We start from the raw sequence: 21,935 nt of genomic DNA, 5'->3' as shown, positions 1-21,935 counted from the left end.
TACTAGAATACAGATTACAGCAAAACCAGTGAATTAGCCAAGAAGTAGGAAAATGACCCATTCCAGGAAAGCAGCCAGAATCCCCCAGGTGGTATAAAGAAATCCTTGGGCTGGGGCCGTGCAGCTGGTCCCACAGGAGTAGGAGAGGGAGTGCCAGGGAGGAGATATTCACAAAGAAGAAGTGAAAGAAATTGATAGATGAGGAATGCGTTTGACCATGTGAGAAATATAGTTTATTTACAGAGTTGTTGAAGAGTTTGAGCAGCCACAGATACATGCCCAGCTAATTTTTGTATTTTTAGTAGAGACAGGGTTTCACCATGTTGGCCAGGCTGGTCTCGAACTCGTGACCTCAAGTGATCTACCCGCCTCAGCCTCCCAAACAAAAGCTAGGATTACAGGCATGAGCTACCGCATCTGGCCCCTCACGTTTTTAATTTGTGTTTCTCTAGCGACCCAAGATAGATACCTCTACACATGTATAAAAAAGACTGAGGTTTTGGTTGTTGTTTTGTTTTTTGGCCTAACTGAAGAGAGTCTGCTCATCCTTAATCTTAAAGACGTGCTGGACCACAGAAGGGTCCCTTGGATTCCTATAGTTCAGCTGAGCCTAAACTAAAATTTTAAAATAACCCTGACAAAAGGAAGTGATCACAGCCGAACTACAGCACTGGATGTGGTATCGGGAGCTCATTTCTGTTCAGCCTGACGTGCAGTGCTGCTCCTGAGAGCTGACTGTGAGCGAGGAAAGAGGTTCTGGGAAAAGCAAGTGTGCATCCCCCCATCTCTGAGAGATGGCAGCAAACACTTTAAGCCACCCTCCTCTTGAAAATAGTTTACATAGCAAGATTCAATATTGAAAATGCACCTTAAATAAGTCATCTATCAAGACCAAAAATGAAGAGAAACATGGATTCCTGGAAAGTCATTATCAGTTTTGCCCTAAGGGCATTTGCAAAACCTCAAGGTCTAACCACTGAGAGGGGCTTGGAGAGGGGACACAGGGTCCCAGAGTGAGAAGTCTGGGAGGAGGCATTGGCAGAGAGCTGGAAGACTGTCTTAGATCATTCTCGCTGCTAGAGCAACAAACCACAGCCTGGGCAAGGTATATGGAATAGAAATTTATTTCTCACAGTTCTGGAGGCTCAGAAGTCTAAAATGAGGGCACCAGCAGGTCTGATGTCTGGTGAGGACCCAGTCTGTCCGTGTCCTCCAGAGAGGACAAATGCTGTGTCCTCACACAGCCAAAAGGACAGAATGACAAAGGGGGTCACATGCTGAGGGAGGCCTCCTTGATAAAGGCCATCTTCCCACCCACAGTGAAGGGGCCCTCACGACCTAATCATCTCCCCAGGGACCCACCTCTCCATACTGTTGCGCTGGAGATTATATCATTTCAAGAGGAATTTGAGAAGGAACACAAACATTCAAACCTTAGCAGAACCTAAGTGTGAAACAGGACATAAGCCTTGGGAATTGAAGGAGTCCTCAAAGGCACCTTCCTGTGTTGAACAGTGGCTGGAGGAGAAACTCAGCTGAGACTTCATGAGCGTAAGTCAGTCACTGTGTGGATTTGCACCCCAAAGCCGAAAAAACCCTCAATCATAATTTGATTTTTTTTTTTTGAGACGGACTTTCGTTCTTGTTGCCCAGGCTAGAGTGCAATGGCACGATCTCAGCTCACTACAACCTCTGCCTCCCAGGCTCAAGCGATTCTCCTGCCCTAGCCTCCTGAGTAGCTGGGATTACAGGCATGCACCACCAGGCCCAGCTACTTTTTGTATTTGTAGTAGACATGGGGTTTCACCATGTTGACCAGGCTGGTCTCAAACTCCTGACCTCAGGTGATCCTCCTGCCTCGGCCTCCCAAAGTGCTGGGATTACAGGCGTGAGCCACTGCGCCCAGTGGATAAATTTTAAATTTAAAAAGTGATGCCAGATGGGTAGAGCCCCTAGAAGACTAGAAGAAATGAATTCAAATGAAGGAAGTCATAAAGCTTCAAGAAATTCCAACAGATAAAGTTCAAGGAAATTGGTCAGCTTACTGTGAAAAAAATGTCAAAACTCACAAGGAAATAATATGACAGAGAACCAAGAGAAAAGGCAGAATCAGACCCAGACTTCAGATCAGACACAGAATGTGAAGTAAGTTTAAAGGGTTTAAAGAAATAAAAGAGAGACTTAGAAATATGAACAATTAAAAAGACACTATAAAAATTAACAGGCAGACTTGAAGGGGGAACAGATAGACAAACAACCCTTCTAAAAATGAATTATATAGTAATTGAAGTTAAAAACTCAATGGACAGCAGAAAAGCTGCCACAAAAAAATAACTGAGGAAATATAAGATATATCTGAAGAAATTATGCAGAATCCAACCAAACAATAAATCAAAAAGATTTAAAAATATATTTTGAAGAGGGAGAGTCATGGAAGGGAGATTGAGAAGATTTAACATAACTAGATTCCAAGAAGGAATAATAGGGAAATGAAAAAAAGCAAAATTTGAAGAGATAAAGCCTGAGATATTCTACAATTATTTGAAGGTGCTAAGCCTCAGATTCAGGAGGCAGTTGGCCCTAAAAAGGGATAAATAAAAAGAAATCTGCAATAGACATGTTACCAGGGAAGTTGGAAGCAACAGAAAGAAAAGATCAACCATTTACAAAAGATCAGCAAATAACCGATGACAGGTATGTATTTTTCAGAAGACGAGCAAACCACCCAGTGACCTCTCACGTTGTTAGGGGTCTCTGCTAAGACCTTTTTCTGGGCATTGCAGCATCCTCAGTTCATTCTCAGGATAGGCCAGGAGTGCGTGACACTTACAGCCTCTGAAAGCAGCCCTCGGCCCATGATGAATGTTAAATATATGGCCCAACTTCCTTTCCCCAGGTGTGGATAACTCAGGGATGCTCTAGATAGCCTCTTGGAGCCTCACAGGGAGACTGAGGGCCACCCCTGATAGGAGCAAATGGCCTAATAGTGTCCCCATCCGCTGCCTCAACTCCACTCACTGCTAGCGCTTCCTGCCATCACATCCCAAACTAGTAAGCACCCACATCATCAGGGCCGGCTTCTGGGGGAATCCAAACAGGACAGGCTCTAGCACAGTGGCGTTCTGCACCCCTCATCCTCTCAGCAGGCCACTTTTCCTAAGGAAGCCCTCCTTCCACCTCATTCTTTTTTTCTTTTTTTTTTTTTTTTTTTGACAGAGTATTGCTGTTGTTGCCCAGGCTGGAGTGCAGCGGCATGATCTCGGCTCACTGCAACCTCCGCCTTCCGGATTCAAGCAGTTCTCCTGTCTCAGCCTCCCAAGTAGCTGGGACTACAGGCATGTGACACCACACCCAGCTAATTTTTTGTATTTTTAGTAGAGATGGGGTTTCACCATGTTGGCCAGGCTGGTCTCGAACTCTTGACCTTTAAAGTGGATCACTTTAATCACTTTAAAGTTGACTTTTAAAGTGGATCACTTGCCTAGGCCTCCCAAAGTGCCGGGATTACAGGCGTGAGCCACCGCACCCAGCCCCCCTCATTCTTTAGAGTCATGGCCTGGCCGTGACACCAGCCCCCAAAGGCATGGTGGCCAGGTCTGTACACATCCAGCCCATTCCCTGCATAGAGACCCCAGGAAAAGGTGTCCCCACTAGTGCCTTCTGAGGAAAACAGTCATGCAGGGTGAGAGCTTAACTAAGGACATTAGGGATCCGCTCAGCCAGTAGGGCTCTGGGCAGTTGGGGCAGGCGTCTGCCTCTTCTTTCAGTGAGCTGCAGGGGCCCAGTGAGATGATGCGTATGGACATGCTCAGACTTTCCAGGAGTGTATGCTCCTTCACACATGAGCCAATGCTGGCTGCACATCCACTATGCACACAACACTGTTGAGAAGAAAGAAGAGCAGTCACTTGACCCAAAGCAGAAGCAGATGACAATGATCGTGACAATTATTACAGCAATTATGAGAGTAGAGAAAAGCAAATTGTAATTAAAATCATAGGTAAAAACTACATGGAATACGTCGGGAAGGGCTGGAAGGAAGTTAATGTATGTGAAGGCATTTGCGCTTTCAGGAAGGGGGAGGGTATATTATACCTCCTAGCCATCAGGAGATAGGAATTTTTCAGCTCCATTATAATCTTATGGGACTAAGTCTGTCATTGACCAAAATGCCATTATTATATAGCATATGATTCTGCGTGTGTGTGTGTGTGTGTGTATTGTACATGTGTTTTTAGGTTTTTTATATTAACCATGTTGGTTTATAAAAACTTAGAAACAAATCACAAGGCCGCTATAATTCCACCACCTGAATACAATCTTTTAAATATTTTAGTATATATTTTCAAGTTGTTTTGTTAAATATATTTATTTTACAGAATTAAAACAAGATTATATGTATTTTTTCTATGCTGCCATTTATTTAGAAACATTTCATGAATATCATTTCATTTCCCAGGTTAAAAAATATGGTGTCCAACATATTTTCAATGGCTGCATAATTCCCCACTATATGGATGTAACCAAAACTTATTTAACCATTATCAGTTTGGGGGCCAGAAAGCTATATTCTGTTTTAGACTGCATTATAAGCAAGGCCATCATAAGCATCCTCAAGGTTTTGTGTCTAATGGTTTCCCAGTCTCTTAGCGACCTTATTTTTCTCCATAACTAACCAACCATCTTGCTTATAACCAACTTACTATACATTTATTTTACTTATTGTCCATCTCCCTCAATCAAAATCTAAGCCCCTTGAAAGCAGAGCTTTTTATCTGATTTATTCCCAATGCCAAGTGCAGTGCCTCGGATGTCATAGTCACCAAATAAATACTTGTTGGATGTGGATGGATGCATGAATGGATGGATGGATAGACAGAGGGATGACATCAGAGAAATACAGAATATGATAAAATCCTGGAAAAATGGGCCAACAGAGCCAAATGCTTTGATGGAGGGATTAGGGAGAGGCAGGAGTTTGTGTGAGTTCTCTTGGTGACAGGAAACAGTTTATACTTGTGGATGCCAAGTGTGGGTGGGGTTGGGAATCTATGCTCGTTGGCCAGGGGCTCTTTCAGGCCCCTCCCCCCCCTTGTTGGAGTAGACAACCCCCAGGTCCAACCAGTTTCAGACCCTATCATTTTGCTAACCCAAGCCTTTTTTTTAAGACAGAGTTTTGCTCTTGTTGACCAGGCTGGAGTGCAATGGCGCGATCAGCTTGCTGCAACCTCCACCTCCCAGGTTCAAGCAATTCTCTGGTCTCAGCCTCCCGAGTAGCTGGAATTACAGGTGCATGCCACCACACCCGGGTAATTTTTGTATTTTTAGTAGAGACAGGGTTTCACCATATTGGTCAGGCTGGTCTCGAACTCCTGACCTCAGGTGATCCACCCGCCCTCAGCCTCCCAAAGTGCTGGGATTACAGGTGTGAGCCACCGCACCTGGCCCCCAAGCACTTTTATAGGTTAAATGAGATTGTGCCAAATAAACTGTATTTCATTACTTTTTTCCCAGTGTTTAAGGGCATGGTTGTTAATAAGAGTGATAAAAACAAGAAACATAGCTAAGCCAGAGAGCCTCCACATAAAATTTTAAAATAAAAGGGTTAGGGCCTGGCGCAGTGGCTCACACCTGTAATCCCAGCACTTTGGGAGGCCAAGGCAGGCGGATCACGAGGTCAAGAGCTCGAGATCATCCTGGCTAACTCAGTGAAACCCCATCTCTACTAAAAATACAAAAAATTAGCCGGGCGTGGTGGCGGGCGCCTATAATCCCAGCTACTCGGGAGGCTGAGGCAGGAGAATGGCGTGAAACAGGGAGGCGGAGCTGGCAGTGAGCCGAGACTGCACCACTGCACTCCAGCCTCGGTGACAGAGCGAGACTCCATCTTAAATAAATAAATAAATAAATAAATAAATAAATGGGTTTGAATGCTTACAAAAGTAGACTGGGACAAAGCTACAGTAATCGAAACAGTGTGGTACAAAGACAGACATACAGACCGATAAAATAGGATAGAGAGCCCAGAAACAAATCCTCAGGTATTTAGTCAAATGATTTTCAACAAGGATGCCAAGACCATTCAATGGAGAAAGGACAGTCTTTTCAACAAATTATGCTGGGAAAACTGAATAGTCACATCAAAAAATGAAACTGGACTCTTACCTTCTGCCATATACAAAAATTAACTAAAAATTGATCGAAGAGCTAAAAGTATAAAACTTTTAGAAGAAAACCTAGAAAATCTTTGTGACATTGGATTTTGCAATGACTTATTTGATATGACACCAAAAGTTCAAGAAATAATACACAAAATAAATAACCTGGACTTTATCAAAATTAATGAAAGCCACTCATCAAGAGTGACAAGGCAATCCACAGAATGAGAAAAAATATTTGCAAATCATCTACTGGGTAGGGGATTAACATCCAGAATATATAAACAACTCCTAGAACTCAACAATAAAGACAAACAATCTAATTAAAAATGGAGAAAGGACTTGAATAGATACTTCTCCAAAGAATATATACAAATGGCCAATAAGCATATGAAAAGATGCTCAATATCACTAATCATTAGGAAAATACAAATCAAAACCACAATGATATATGACTTCACAGCCATCCTAATGGATGGCTACTATTTATAAACAAATAACAAACAAAAACACACAGAAAACAACATGTTGGCGAGGATATGGAAAAATGCTCTACATTGCCGGTGGGATGTCAAATTGTACACAGTGGAGAACAGTATGATAGTTCCTCAAAAAATTAAACATAGAAACCATTATGACTCCAATATGGCACTTCTGTGGTTTATATTCCAAAGAACCAAAAGCAGGAACCTAAACAGGTATTTGTACATTGCTGCTTATAATAGCATTATTCACAATAGCCAAAGGTGGTGCAACCCAAACGGTCCATTGACAGATGAATGGATAAACAAAATGTGGTCTCTACACACAATGGAATAATATCCACTCTTAAAAAGGAAGGATATTCTGACACATGCTACAACACGGATACGCCCTGAAAACATTATGCTAAGTGAAATAAGCCAGCCACAAAAAGACAGATACTGTATGATTCCACTTCTATGAGGTACCTAGAGTGGTCAAAATCAGAGAAAAGTAGAATAGTGGTTCCCAGCAGCTAGGGGGAGAGGAGAATGGAGTTTTAGTGCTTAATGGGCACAGAATTTCTGTTGGGGTCAGGAACGTGTTTTGGCAATAGACTGTGGTGATGGTTGCACAACAGTGTGAGTGTAAATGCCACTGAACTGTACACTTAAAAAGGGGTAAATGGTAAATTTCATATTATGTATATTTTACCACAATAAAGAAAAAGAAACCGGCCGGGCGTGGTGGCTCACGCCTGTAATCCCAGCACTTTGGGAGGCCGAGGAGGGCAGATCACCTGAGATTGGGAGTTTGAGGCCAGCCTGACCAACATGGAGAAACCCTGTCTTTACTAAAAATACAAAATTAGCCAGGCGTGGTGCTGCATGCCTGTAATCCCAGCTACTCAGGAGGCTGAGGCAGGAGAATCACTTGAACCCGGGAGGTGGAGGTTGCAGTGAGCCAAGATCACACCATTGAACTCCAGCCTGGGCAAGAAGAGTGAAACTCCATCTCAAAAAATAAAATAAAAATTTTTTTAAGAAAAAGAAACCAATTGTTCACTGTTTGGAAATATGAAAGAAAAAAGTTTTTAAATATTGAAAATTTTAAAAGAAAAAGAAACAGCTCAAAGCAGTAGGTCTGATGGTACCCCACAAATGCAGCTGATCTGACTGGCACAGTGGATGGCCGACTCATTTGTGCCCACAGTCAACTCTTTGGCCTGCTAAGAAAGCAAGGGGTGGTGTGGCCAGAAGGTCTGAGACCCTGGGGACAACCAAGTGACCAGAAAGCTAGTTCCAGAAAAGAAAAGGTTTACAGCCACTGCTCAAAAACACAGATGAGAAATCTAAGTCAGTGTTTTGTGTGTGTGGTTTTTTTTTTTTTTTTTTTTGAGACAGAGTCTTGCTCTGTCACCCAGGCTGGAGTGCAGTGGCACAATCTCGGCTCACTGCAAGCTCCACCTCCTGGGTTCACGCCATTCTCCTGCCTCAGCCTCCTGAGTAGCTGGGACTACAGGCGCCCACCACCATGCCTGGCTCATTTTTTTTTGTACTTTTAGTAGAGAGGGGGTTTTGCCATGTTAGCCAGGATGGTCTTGATCTCCTGACCTTGTGATCCTCCCATCTGGCCCTCCCAAAGTGCTGGGATTACAGGCGTGTAAGTCAGTGTATTGTAAAAATAAAATGTAAGTTCACATTAGAATAATATTTAAGAAAAATCATTCAGTGGTATCTGAACTGGGTAGCCTTGTGTAAAAGATTTTTCCAGGAGTCCCTGGGGAAGACTTGATCCCACATCTTGGGGAAATAAAAATTTTGAAATATATATTTTCATGTTACCCAAAAGTTAGGGGTGTTTGAAAACTGTCTGAAATGACAAAGTAGAAGGGTTGGAACAGTTTGCACTGGCCGAACGATGACCATGTGAGCATCGAAAATGAGCAATTGTCACTCACTGGAAGAAGCTGAATCTGTAATTATCCTCACAATTACATGATTTTATAAGACACATTAAAAAAATCCTTAAATGCAAAAGCGGGGAGAGCCTAATAAGGAAGGCTAATGCTTACTAATTTTAACAAGAGGAGGACTGTGGGGTCTGCGGGAGTCCTACCCCTGACTTGGGGTGTATGTGGCAACGAGGCAGAAACTGCCTTCTGTCCTACCTAAGAGAAAGACAGGGAACTCCCACAGCCAGGATCTGCCAAAAAAGGTCAAGACTACCAACAACATGGGCAAGGGGGCCTCTGGGGTCACGTTGAGTTAGTCGCTGCATAGAAAGAGGGCTCAAATCTAAAAAATGCAAGAGGGTAGGTCACCCAAGGGTGGGGAAGGTCTTGGCTGGAGGATGAAGGGGCCTCTTGGCTCTGGGGCGAGGCGATGTCAAGGGGAATGACAAACCAAACCAGTCCAAAGCAAGGGGACTCTGTGTGCTGGGTTCTCAGACAAGGTGACTGGGAGGGAGCCCACCAAGCTCAGGGAAAGGCCTGGCCTCCGTCATCCACCTGAGCTCTGCCTTCACTTCAGCCTCAGCCTCAGCGTGGACCCGGGACTCCTGCATCCTCCCGTCCTGCCCCGCCTGGGCACACCACGGCCGAGAGCCTCCTGTTGGCATCAGCCTCTCCCCAGCACCGACTGTGCGCTTCCGCTCCCCCCTCCTCCCCACAACCCCGCCCCACACTACTGGCACTGCTGCCTGAGCCTTCCTGGAGTTACTTAATCCACCCCAGCCCCAGGCACTGAACCACGCGTGCAGACCCCTCGTCCTCAGTTCTGCGGAGACAGAGTCCCCACAGCATTTCTGCTCCTCCCCCAAGACTGCGGCAGAGCACAGCACCAGTAGACCCCACACAGCGAGTGCCTGTAGGGCAAGTGCCTCTTTCGTTCTCTTAATAATAGAGTCAGGTCCTTTCTCCAAGGGAAGACCCTGCCTTGCAGCCCCAGCCTGGCCTGCCCCTTCTTGCAGGCCCGCTCCGAACCCTGGGTAAGACTCGTGACGAGGCTCCGGGTGGCCGAGCCCTTCCGAGAGTGCTGCGGTCGGCAGGGCTGGGCTGGCTCTCTGGGCTGAGGGGGAGGGGCTCCCACACCTGTGCGCTCCCGGAAGAGGGGACAGCGGCGGGGGCGCCGTGCGCACGGGGGCGAGGGGAGACGACTGCGCCTGAGGGAGGCACAGCCGCAGCCGGGTGGGAGGCAGAGACACCCAGAAACAGAGACGGGGCGATACGAACAGACAAAGCCGGCCCGAGCGCGGCCCGAACGGCGGCGCAGGGAGGCGGCAGCCTGGCGGAGCAGCCCCCACCGCGGCCGGCGCGCCCCCTCGCCACCCCTGCGCGCCAGCGCCGGCCCGCCCCTCCCGCTGGCCTCTGGCGGCTTAACCCTCGCCTGCCCGACCCCGAGGGGCCCCTGGAGCCGCGGTGGGTGGGTGCGGGCGCCGGGCCTCCCCCTCCCGGCCGCGGCGCGCGGCGCCGGGAGCTGACCGTGGTGCTGAGCGCGGCTCGCGCTCCGACGCGGTGCCCGAGCCTGTCGCGGCCGCGCCCTGCTGCACTGCCGGCCCCCAGCGGTAAGTCGCCAAGGCCCCGAGAGGCTGCGTTGGTCCTGCCCCGCGGATGTGGACCCCCGGGGAGGGCAAGGATTGGGGAATTTGGTGCATTCTCTGGCGCGATGGACGGGCTGAGGGCAGGAAGCAGGGTCGACACCCTCCACCCAGCTGTTCCCGGCGCAGTCAGGGGCCTGGGAGCGGTGACCCTTTTAGGTCTGGGCTAGGGCAGCGGAGAAACCCTCCGCCGGCGGATGCAGGAGCTGAGGGAGAGCCAATATCGCTGTGAGGCCCATCTCCTTGCCCCTGGGCAGGCCAGGACCGTCCAGAGGCGCCCTCCAAGGAGGTGGGCCAGGACCTTCCCTCCCCAGAGGGCCCTTTGTCTCCCCAGTGTGGGGGTTGGGTGGCTTGGTGGTGCTCTCACCGCAGATTCTATTTCTGTTTTATTTCCCATTCCCACCCCCACCCCAGAGCACGGTCGCTTTTCCTCCGCACAGTGGCCCTCACTCCAGCCCTCCCATGACAAGGCAGCCTACTACTGAGAACGCTATTGCCCCATAGCTCTGCCGCCAGCCCAGTTTCCAGAGGTCCCTGGGCCTGCGCTTTTTTTTTATCACCATACACTCCTTTGTATCACACTGCTGTGACTTTCCTGCATACCGGGGAAGGCATAGAAAATACCAAAACTATTAGCCAAACGTTTTTTTGTCTCAAGGCGTTTCTGTGGCATGTGTATTCCTCCAGGGTTTTTATTTTGCTCCATGAAATCAAACACCGGGACACTTTCAGGTTAAGAAAGGGAAAAAAAAAAGCCACGGAATTACCTTCTCAAAGGAAAAAGAAAAAGCTGGGCAGCTAAGCCTGAGTTGGTCATGTAGAAAAGCAACCAGTAGAATAACTTCATTTGCCCAATTTGCAATAAATTCATGTCTGTGTGTGCCGTGTAAAACACTGTGATGGGAGGTGCACAGACAGAGGAGTCTCTGCCACCACCTTCTCTCCCCTAAACCCTGCTTGGGCTCCTAACTCGCCTCTGTGTCTCCGCTGTCCATTTTCACCTGCATCTTTGAAAGTGAGAATTGGCCCCTGTCACTTGCCCTGGAAGGTTGGCTCCCTGTGGCTTGCAGATAAAAGCACGGCCCTCGCTGAGACCTCAGGCCGGGTGTGGTGTGTACAGTGTGTACAGCCCATCTCCAGGCCTCATCCCTCTGGCTTGCTGCTCTGGTCACTTGAGCTGCTTTCAGATCCTTAAATATTCTACTTCTCTTGCTCCTCGGGGCCTTTCTGAAGGGTGTTCTCTCTGCCTGGAATGTGTGTCCAATGTCTTTTGCCTGGCTGTCCTCTTCTGTCTTTTAAGTTTGGTTTAAATATCACATCCCTGTAACAGAATTAATTAAGTAAATACATTGTGTGGTCCCTGTTCCCATGGAACTTGCAAGTTCGTCTTAGAGATGAAAGACTCAGCCCAGGGTCCTGGTGTCAATGAACTGTCTTAAAAAATGATGCACATAGGCCGGGAGCGGTGGCTTACGCCTGTAATCCTGGTACTTTGGGAGGCCTAGGTGGGAGGATCACGAGGTCAGGAGATCAAGACCATCCTGGTCGGCTGGGCACGGTGGCTCGCGCCTGTAATCCCAGCACTTTGGGAGGCTGAGGCGGGTGGATCACGAGGTGAGGAGATCAGGACCATCCTGGCTAAGACGGTGAAACCCCGTCTCTACTAAAAGTACAAAAAAAATTAGCCGGGCATGGTGACGGGTGCCTGTAGTCCCAGCTACTCAGGAGGCTGAGGCAGGAGAATGGTGTGAACCCGCGAGCTGGAGCTTGCAGTGAGCCAAGATCACGCCACTGCACTCCAGCCTGGGCGACAGAGCGAGATTCCATCAAAAAACAAAACAAAACAAAAAACCCACCATCCTGGCCAACATGATGAAACCCCATCTCTACTAAAATTAAGAAAAAAAAAAATTAACTGGGTGTGGTGGTGCGTGCCTGTAGTCCCAGCTAGTCAGGAGGCTGAAGCAGGGGAATCGCTTGAACCCAGGAGGCGGAGGTTGCAGTGAGCCGAGATCACACCACTGCACTCAAGCCTGGGCAACAGAGCGAGAAAAGAAAGAAGGAAAGAGAGAGAGAGAGAAAGGAAAGGAAGGAAGGAAGGAGAAAGAAAGAAGGAGGGAGGGAAGGAAGGAAGGAAAGAAGGAAGGAAGGAAGGAAGGAGAAAGAAAGAAGGAGGGAGGGAAGGAAGGAAGGAAAGAAGGAAGGAAGGAGAGAAGAAAATGATTCACATAAACTGTATCACAGAATTAAAATCTCAGACTCTGCATCCTGTTTAGGGAACTTAGGTGTAAACATTTGACTAAGATATCTCAAATATAAAATAGTTCATTTAACTAAGTAATAGCTCACCGCCTACTATAGTTGGAGTCCTGGACCTTAAAGAATTTTCAATCTCGTTGGGGAGTGCAATCAAGCACCAGAATGAATAGTTGGTGGTTGCTGAGCCCTGCAGACAAGAAGGCACCCGAAGGGTAGGGACGGGTCTGAACCCTCCTTGGGGGAGGGATGTGGCACTTGTGGGAGTGGACCTGTCATGTTTCTTGCTGGGGTTCCACTGACGGGTCTATAGCCACAGGGTTACAAAACTGTGTGCATTTTTGCAACTGAGAACCTGGACACATTTGGCCTCTGCCCTCAGGCAGTGACAAGGCCAGCATCTGGCTGTCCACATAAATCCCATTCTGCCCCAGAGAATTGTCACAGAAGTTGACTTCTCAGTCTGCCTCCAGCCAAGCAGTGGGCCCTCCAACCACCCAGGGAGTTCCCACCCCCATCATAGGTCACACATTTCCAAAGAGACAAGTTCCGATAAAACATTTTAATATGGATTTGGACTGGACCGAACACAGACTAGAGTTCATGGGATGCTCCAGTATTGCTAAGCCTCTGGTTCCTCATTCTGTATCCTACACTTATTGTCCTGTCTCTATGCAAAGTGCTCAATAAACTCAGGAGATGGGCTTGGCATTGTTAGTGTCACTGAGTCCAGCCATCTATAGCAATGACAGTTATTTTAAAGGATCATTTTTCAAGTTCAGAGTGGAGTGAAATTTCCAACTGTTCATGATTTTAAATCAGTTGACTGTAATGAGAACCGAGAAACTGGTAGTTTTATTTATAGACATCTATATCAAATAAAACATTTTTGTTCTTGCAGTTGCAAAATTCTGCACACGGTGAAATAATCCTTGCTGTGCCTGGCTGAAGTTATATGCAACAGAATGTCAATCAAAAGATTTTTCCAAAACTTAGAAAAGAATAAGGGAAATAGAGATCTCATAATGAATATTTCCAAAATTTCCTGCCATAGGCATTATTATTACCTTCAATTATAATTTTTCTAAATCTGTGTGAGCTACCCTTCTTGCTTTTAATCTTCACTTTCATTGTGTTTTACAATATTTTTCATGAAAACACATTTATTATTCTACTTTTAGATTTCCCACAAAAGAGTCTGAGCTGTCGGTTTATAGACTGTCAGGTTCAGAATCAGATAGACCTGGGTTCAGATCCCAACTCTGTCACTTAACACCTGTGTGACTTGGGTCAGTTCATTGACTTTTCTGAATCAGAATTTATCCTTTGTAAAATGGGGGTTACAGTAGTTTGCCCCTCATACAGTTATGGGCCAAGCTGTCCGCCTGGTTAGGTGGGTGTAACCAAGACTCCAGCCAGGGTCATCTGAGCCACAGCTTGGAGAGTAAGCCCTGTGCTGTGTGCAGCAAAGCCCAGCAGAGCTTCGGAGGCCTTATCACGGCTGCAAAGGATTGTGCAGAGTAGAAAGTCTGCAGTTGCAGGGTGGGAAAGGCTTAGGCATACGCCATCTGGCATGAGGCAGAAAAGCCAGTGTGGCTGCTCAGGGCAGTCTCCCTCTGTCCAGGGTGCCACTAGCAACAGCTGAGCTGCAGCTGGAGCCCAGCCCAGGTTCTGTGGCTCTCCTGGCATGGTGCCTACTTCTTCTCATCCTCCAACCAAAAGTCTGAGGTGCTTCCGAGGAAGCACTTCCCTTGGGTGGGAGCGGGTGGAGCCTGGTCGGCTTGCCCATGCCAGCCCCTGCAGTGTCAGCTCTTCCACCCCTTCCCATTTTCTTGGCCTCAACGTGCCCACTGGGCTATGAGGCAGTCCCTCGCCCCCCTGGGTCCTCATGAAGAAGCATTTCAGGGTCTCTGGCAGGTAGCTGCAAAGCTTACTTGGGGTGGGGTGTGAAAGGCACACAGGCTGACGGAGCCCCAGGTCATGTTCATGCCTGCTGCAGGCTTCCTCACAGCCAGGAGCTGGGGGATGAGTGCAGGGTTGCCTCCGTGTAGTCCTTATGGAGAGGCGAAGGAGCCAGCCGCAGTCTCTTCCTGGCCAGACTGACAGAGGACTGACTGTCAGGCCACTCACTACCAAGAAAGGTGGAGACCCTGGCAGACAGAGGTATTTTGGGTGATAGGAGCAGGCTGAGTCCAGGGCCTGAGGACATGGTGAGGGGAACAGAGGGGAGGGACTCAGTCTGCCCTCTCTTCCTGGGTACTGAAGGTCTCCACAACACACCCCAAGGCAGCGTGTTTAAAAACTAAACACTAGCTCTTCTTTCACCTTGGCTCAGCTCCCTCCTCCTCCCCTCATTTCCCTCCTCGAGCTGTCCCACGCTGTTGGTGTAGATCCAAGCCTTGGCCTTCAGAACTCCCTGCCTGCTTCTCTATCCCTGCTGTCGGTGAACCCTGGCATTCTTCCCTTTGGAAGACCCTACATTACCCCTGCAGCCGCCATCTGCCTTGCTCCCCATCCTCAGTCCATTTGGACTGCCTCTGGCAAGTCCTCTCTGCTCACAATTCATTTTTTCTGTCCTCCACTCGGAGGTCAGGTGCGTGGCCCTGGACCGCCAACTTCATTAAAGTCCCTGCTCCTACCCACCCACAGGAAGATGGCTGTAGCTCCCCACTGATCTCAGTGTAGGGCCGGATGCCCTAACTGGGCCGGGACAGTCAATTGGCTAGCACTGCTGCCACCTGTCCACCTCCATGCCCAGGGCAGATCCCAGGACCCTTTCCCATTGAACTCAGACCAGGCATCAGAAACCTTCTCTGCATGGCACTGCAGGCATCAGTATGCCTCGGTGATGTGTGCACAAAAAGTGGTGGCTGCCTACCCTTGCAGCTCTGCCTGCCCACCCTGTGTCCCATGCTCGCCTCCCACCACGATGCTCTGGTTCCTCTGTGTCCATGCTCTTGCACCATGAGGTTCTGGGCTGTGTCTTGCCTGATGGCATCTGTAGATAGAGTCTTGCCTCCCTGCACAGACACACAGTCCTGGAGTCTGCAATATGCACACGCCCATAGCCCCAGCTGAGGGCCAGCTGCCTTCAGCCCAGGAAGCAGGCAGGTGTGGGTGTCCCTTTAGCTGCCTGATGAAGGAGGCCACTGCCCTAATTGGATCCTCCGCCCATCCACTCAGAAGGGCCATGACACCCACTCGTAAGGACATGCTACGGATACACTAAGGAGCTGTTTGTAGAACGCTGGGCACTCTACACAGAACACGGGAGTCTGAATGGGCCAAATGAGCTAAAAGGGGGATTGGGAGAGTCAAGCACTCATGGGTGCAGCAGTCACCAGGCCCCAGGCAGCTCTCATTTTGGCTCCTACTGTGTACTGTTAGGGCTGCTCCCATCTTTCTCCCCCATCTGCAAGGAGGATCTCCTGGGACAGAGGCCCCTGCAGAGAGTGAGCTGTGTGAGAGGGGTAGGCAGGGTCTTCCAGAGCCCAGGGCCCTCCCGTCTATGATACTAAGTGCCTCCTGCTTTCCTCCACAGCAGCTGGGGCACTGGCAGCATGGAGCTGAAGAGAGGAAAGACCTTCATCAAGTCCAGCCTGCAGGTTTCCCACGAGAAACCCCCAGACCCAGCAGCCGTGGCTGCAGCCAGGGAGGGGACAGGCCCCTGGTCAGTCCTGCCAGGAGGGCAACAGAGGCCCCACAGTGAGAAGGGCCCCCAAGCCAGCCCCAGTGCCCAAGAATACGACAGATGCCCCAACAAAGGGGCGCAGCTGGACCCCAAAGGGGGACCCGCAGCCCTCTGTGGAGCCACCTTCAAACCGGTGCGAAAGAGCAAGACTCACGACAGCATGTCTGGGGCAGGCAGGGCCACGGCTGCCACAGGGCAGCTGGTGGGCAGTGCAAGCTTCCCAGGCTCCCCGGGCAGCCGGCGCATGATCGACTACCGCCACTTTGTGCCCCAGATGCCCTTTGTGCCGGCTGTGGCCAAGAGCATCCCGAGGAAGAGGATTTCCCTGAAGAGGCCCAAGAAGTGCTTTCGGAACCTGTTCCACATTCGGAGAAACAAGACTGAGGATTTGGCCTCACTGGCGGCCGAGGGGAAAAGCCTGCCCTCCCCAGGGGACCCATCAGACCCTGGGGGGCGGCGAAGCAAAGCCTTCCTCCCCCCGGGTGAGGGGCCGGGGCTGGACGGCCTGTGCCAGGACCTGTTGGACAGCGAGCTCCTGGCCGATGCATCCTTTGGTCTCTGCAGGGCCCTGTGTGAGGACGTGGCTTCACTCCAGAGCTTCGACTCGCTCACGGGTTGTGGGGAGGTGTTCGCAGATGAGAGCTCGGTGCCATCCCTGGAGCTGAACGAGGGCCCGGAGAGCCCAACCCAGGCTGCTCAGGGCCTGGAGAGCAAGGTTCCCAGGGGCCCTCTCCAGGGCAGTGTGGAGCAGCTGGCCTCGCCCGCCCAGAATGAAGCCTCTGACTTCACCAGGTTCTGGGACAGTGTGAATCGCTCAGTGCGTCAGCAGCAGCGTGCCCTCCTAGGCCCGTGGCTTTCAGGCCCCCAGGGGACAGACAGGGACCAACCCCGGCTGGACACAGCTGGGCTCGCTGAGCTGCCCCTCTGCCCCTGCAGGGACCCTCGCAGCGGCTCCAAAGCCAGTTCCATCGACACAGGCACCCCCAAGAGCGAGCAGCCCGAATCCGTGTCCACAAGTGACGAGGGCTACTATGATTCCTTCTCGCCAGGCCTTGAGGAGGACAAGAAGGAAGCTGAGAGCCCAGGCACTCCTGCTGCCACCTTCCCACGGGACAGCTACAGTGGGGACGCCCTCTACGAGCTCTTCCATGACCCCAGCGAGGGTCCTGTTGGCCCCAGCCCAGATGATGACCTGTGCGTGTCTGAGAGTCTGTCAGGGCCGGCCCTGGGGACGCCACTGTCCATATGCAGCTTCCGAGTGGGGGCCGAGGAGAACTTGGCCCCAGCACCAGGCCCTGACCTGCTCAGCCAGGGCTTCCTACAGAGCTCCTGGAAGGGCAAGGAGTGCCTGCTGAAGCTGTGTGACACTGAGCTCGCCATCACCATGGGCATCGTCAGCTGGCTGCGCCGAGGCCCCACGCCCCGTGCCCCACCCACCCCTGGGCAGCCTGCAGCTCCACCTGGTTCCCAGGGAGCCCCTAGGGCACCCACAGAGAAGCTGGGGGGCAGGGAGGGCCTGGCCTCAGATGCAGGGGGGGCGACAGTTTGCTCAGCACCCTGCAGGCAGGAGCTGTGGGCACACCCAGGCACCACAGGCCTGCTCGCCGGAGAGAGCAAGGCCCTCGGAGGGGCCACACAAGGGACTGGCACACTGTCCAGGGATGCCTCTCGAGAGGAAGAGACACGAGGTCACTCTGAAGGCTTGTTCTCCTCTATGGAGTCTGCAGCCACTTCGACAACAGATACTTCCGGTAAAAATAAGGCCCCAGTTCCTTCTGCCTGGCCCTGCTCCCAGAAGGAGCCTGGGCCACCAGGGGTCCTGGGGTGTTTCCGAGGCCCCTGGAGGCCAGGTCACGGGGGTGACACTCTGGATGCAGAGCCCATGCTGGCAGGCTGTGTGGCCCGTGTGGCAGCCCTGAAGATCAGCTCAAACGACCAGCCCCCGGCCGCATGGCCTCCAAGGCAAGACATGGGCAGTGGGCTCTTTGGGCAGCGCTGGGCCAGGGGCCCTGACATGCTGGAGCAGAAACAGTCCAGCAGCTCCCCCAGCATGACCACCATCCATGGCCTACCCTACTCAGCCAGCACACAGGACCAGAGGTGTCGAGATCGTGTCCAGGACCTGAGCTGGCTCAGGGTGGAGCCCACCGGGCTAGGTGTCCAGGCCTGGGCCTCTGTGGAGGACCAGCCCTTGCAGCTCAGCACAGAGGCTGTGGAGCAGGTGGCACACGGCAGCCAGCTGGACTCTGAGCCCCGGTCAGCCCCTGCTGCCCGGTGGAGTTCCCAGGGCCACCATCCAGAAAGCCTGGGCCTCACTTTGAACAGCCAGCAGGAAGGGGGGGTCTCTGCAAGTGCCCCAGAATGCCGCTGCAGCCTCCTGGCCCGTGAGGGCCTCCTCTGTGGCCAGCCAGAAGTGGGGGCCTCTGGGCCAGCCATGGCTGAGCCCCATCTGTAGGACAGGCTCACATGCACCAGGAACTGCATGTGTCTTCATGACCACTTTCAGGAGAGCCTAGGACTCAAATCTCTATCTTTTGTCCCTGATGTGGGGACTGTGTTGGGGGTGGGGGGTGGCAGGACTCAGGCATGCAGAGGGTAGCATGTTCATGTGGAGGCATCCTTGCCTGAACCCACCAGCTCAGGCAGCCCACCGCCAAAGACAGCGCGAAGCTGCAACCACCTAGCTGCTCCTCATGCAGGGGCTGGAGAGAGGGGCTAGGGCTTGAAACTGAGGGGGAGAAAGAGCTGCACATTCTAAATGGGAAGCAGAGAGCCAATGAGTCTGCCTGGGATGTGTGTGAATCCCAAAAGACGCAATCCCAAATGCCATAGTCCCAAGTGTTGAGAATCCAAAATATTAAAATTACTATACTCTAAAATCCGAAAATCACAATCCCAAAAGATCTAAATCCTGGAAATATAATTCTGGGAAAATTTTTTTTTTAATTTTTTAAAAGATACTTACATTTTAAAAGGATTTATTTGAGAAACATAAAAACACAACAGAACACATCAGCCACTTCACACAATAAGATAGGCAATAATACATATTTTTGGAAGCATAAACAGGTATACAGACAGTTACACGGGTGTGAGTTATTAGCAGACAAACTATATTCATGAAGAAATAGGTCAAAATGGGAAATGTATACATGCATGTCACTATGCCTGGTAATTGTGTGCACCTCGCTTTATACCTGCAGTGATATCATGACCAACAACCTAAGTCTTTTGACGAAGTCAATCTATGATGCGTCACCACCACACACACAGTTGCCCAAAGAGCGGAGATGGCAAGAACTTTCATCTCTCACAATTGCAGATGTACAAAAATTACATCTCTTCATTTATTGAGGAAGTTTTGACGTTTTTATACACACGCACGATGCTTACACACACAGTCCTGAGCAGGGTGGCTCAGGACGAAAGCCTCAGGACCCAGGAGGGCCATGGGTGTAAGTTCCAGAGTCCAAAGGCCAGCGAGCCTGAAGCTCTGATGTCAAGGCAGTGGAAGAAAAGCCTGTCCCAGCTCTGAGAGAGAGACCAGTTTGCCTTCTTTATTTGTTCTCCCTGGGCCTCAGCAGATTGAATGCTGCCCACCAACATTGAGGGTGGATCTTCCACACCTAGGCCCCTCAGATTCACACACTAATCTCTGGAAACACCTCACAGACATGCCCAGAATAATGATCTCCCAGGTCTCTAGGTATCCCTTAACCCAGTCGAGTTCACACCCAAAATGAAGTCCACAGGTCCACCCCTTGTCAACTTGGCATCCATCCGCATCCCCTTAAACCATTTTCAGTCTCCAAATAAAGCCCCAAGCAAGGCAGTAGCTCCACCTAACATGATGCAACTATCCCGGGATTGTGATTTTTAAGACTTTAGATGTTAGAGATTTGAAACTTTAGAGATTTGCGTCTTTCAGTATTTCAATGTTGGGGACCAGTGTTTGGGATTATGTCTTTTAGAATAATGATCCAAACTTGTGTGAGGACTGTGAGGCTCAGGGTGGGAGACGGGTGGGGGAGCCGACCTTAGGAGGGCCCACTGAACCGGCCTCAATCTGGCCCCAGTCTGGCCTACTCGCTGCCCCAGGACAGGTGGCTACAACATGCTGAGGGCCTGAAGGGCGTCCCCTCAGGAACATTGTATTACTGTTTTGTGTTGCTATAAAGGATAACTGTGACCAGATCATTTATAAAGTAAAGAAGTTTATTTGGCTTATAATTCTGCAGGTGTAGAGGCATGGCACCAGCATCTGCTGCTGCTTTTTTTTTTTTTTTTTTTTTGAGACAGGGTCTCACTTTGTTGCCCAGGTGGGAATGGGAGTGCAGTGGCACAGTCTTGGCTCGCTGCAGCCTCTACCTCCTGGGCTCAAGCAGTCCTCCCACCTCAGCCTCCCAAGTAGCTGGGACTACAGGCGTGCGCCACCTTGCCCGGCTAATTTTTCTATTTTTTTGTAGAGACGGGTTTTCACCATGTTGCCTCAGCTAAAATGTCTCAAAATCTCCTCAACTAAAATGTCTCAAAATCTCAGCCTCCCAAAGTGCTGGATGACAGGAGTGAGCCAGCCAGCATCATGCATCCCTGTTCGCCCTGCCAGGGCTGGCGGGACCCTCCCACCCTTGTTGATGGGCAGTGCTAGATTATTTGTCACGAATCATCCCCTACAAACAATGATTTCCCTCCGCTTGCACTCTCTAACTAGAGCCATGGATGGCCAAATGCTTTTTGGGAAGAAGCCAATGGATTCTCCTCGGCTCTGCCTGCAAGTAACAAAGGCTTTTGACTCCACTCCCTCCACGCTGTCAGATCGCCATTCCCCTTCAGGAAAACTTCGAATGGGGCTGTGGACCTCACTCCCCAAAATGTCACAACACATGTGCAGCACCCCGACATTCAGAACCATGAAGGGAGAAGGTGGCTGGTGTCTGTAGGAGGGACAGGTATCCGTCCTGGGCCAGTGTCAGGCCAGCAGGTGCAGGGACAGATGGGCCATCCACATTCTCCAAGATTAGCTTCTACCTCAACCAGCACACCTCAGCAAGATGCCAGGATTGGGCTCCACAGGCAGCCGTGAAATGGGTTTCTGGAGGAAAGATCAGCACAGGAAAAGGGGTCAGTCAGGTCGCAGGCAAACTGCTAGGGAAATCCCATCTCATGCAGAGCTCCCACCAAGAGGAGCGTGAGTTGTGCTGCTCTGGCTCGAGAAGAAGGCAGCACAGGATCTGTAGCTGAGGGTGGCCCTCCCACCAGGGGACGCTGGTCAGTGCCTCTCCTGACTGCCTGACGCTTGGTCTCCGGTGGCCCTCTCTCACCAGGGCTCCCTGAGGCCTGCTGCGAGCAGGACACAGGCTGCACATCACAGGTTCCAAAGTGTGCAGCAAGGCTTCTGACCAGGCCCGTCCAGATCTGGAGCCCCTGTGGAGCCACATCTGAGCCCTCCTCCCAAGACTCACACACAGGACCACAGCAGCATCACTGAGCCGAGCTGGGGGCAAGTTTCACCAGATTCGCTTACCTGATCCTTGCATCAACCTCAATGCAGTTGTCAGCCCCATTTTTCAGACCTGGACATGGAGGCACAGGGTGCTGGTGTGACTTGCCCACAGTTAGTGTGTGAGGTGATGGGTTTTGTCCCGTCCCAGCTCCAAAGGCCCTGCTCTTCCTCAGGCTCCAGAACCTCTCACTGAGCTCCTGCAGTGAAGTCCCCCCTCAGAGCCCTCAGCCCTTCCTGCTTTCAGGCTCCAGATGTCAGAGCACCCTTG

At 50.6% G+C, this 21,935-nt stretch overlaps 1 protein-coding gene across 4 annotated transcripts; it reads left to right on the top strand.

The window, feature by feature from the left end:
* The first annotated feature begins 9,341 nt into the window (after window positions 1–9,341).
* Window positions 9,342–20,358, top strand: AMER3 (APC membrane recruitment protein 3). 4 transcript variants are annotated; one of them, XM_034954178.3, is made up of 2 exons: window positions 9,342–9,608; window positions 16,018–20,358. In XM_034954178.3, the coding sequence occupies exon 2, from the start codon at window positions 16,034–16,036 to the stop codon at window positions 18,617–18,619; it is 2,586 nt and encodes an 861-aa protein (XP_034810069.1). In that variant the 5' UTR covers window positions 9,342–9,608; window positions 16,018–16,033; the 3' UTR covers window positions 18,620–20,358. The 4 variants fall into 4 exon arrangements, with proteins under 4 accessions (XP_034810069.1, XP_003806157.1, XP_034810068.1 ...); XM_003806109.5 differs by having other exon boundaries at window positions 16,015–20,358; XM_034954177.2 differs by lacking the exon at window positions 9,342–9,608 and adding an exon at window positions 9,758–10,184.
* The last annotated feature ends 1,577 nt before the right edge of the window (window positions 20,359–21,935 follow it).

Source organism: Pan paniscus, chromosome 13 (genome assembly GCF_029289425.2).
Source record: "Pan paniscus chromosome 13, NHGRI_mPanPan1-v2.0_pri, whole genome shotgun sequence".
Lineage (NCBI taxonomy): Eukaryota > Metazoa > Chordata > Mammalia > Primates > Hominidae > Pan > Pan paniscus.
The sequence above is the reverse complement of the archived record's forward strand: the minus strand, read 5'-3'. Positions and strand labels throughout refer to the sequence as shown.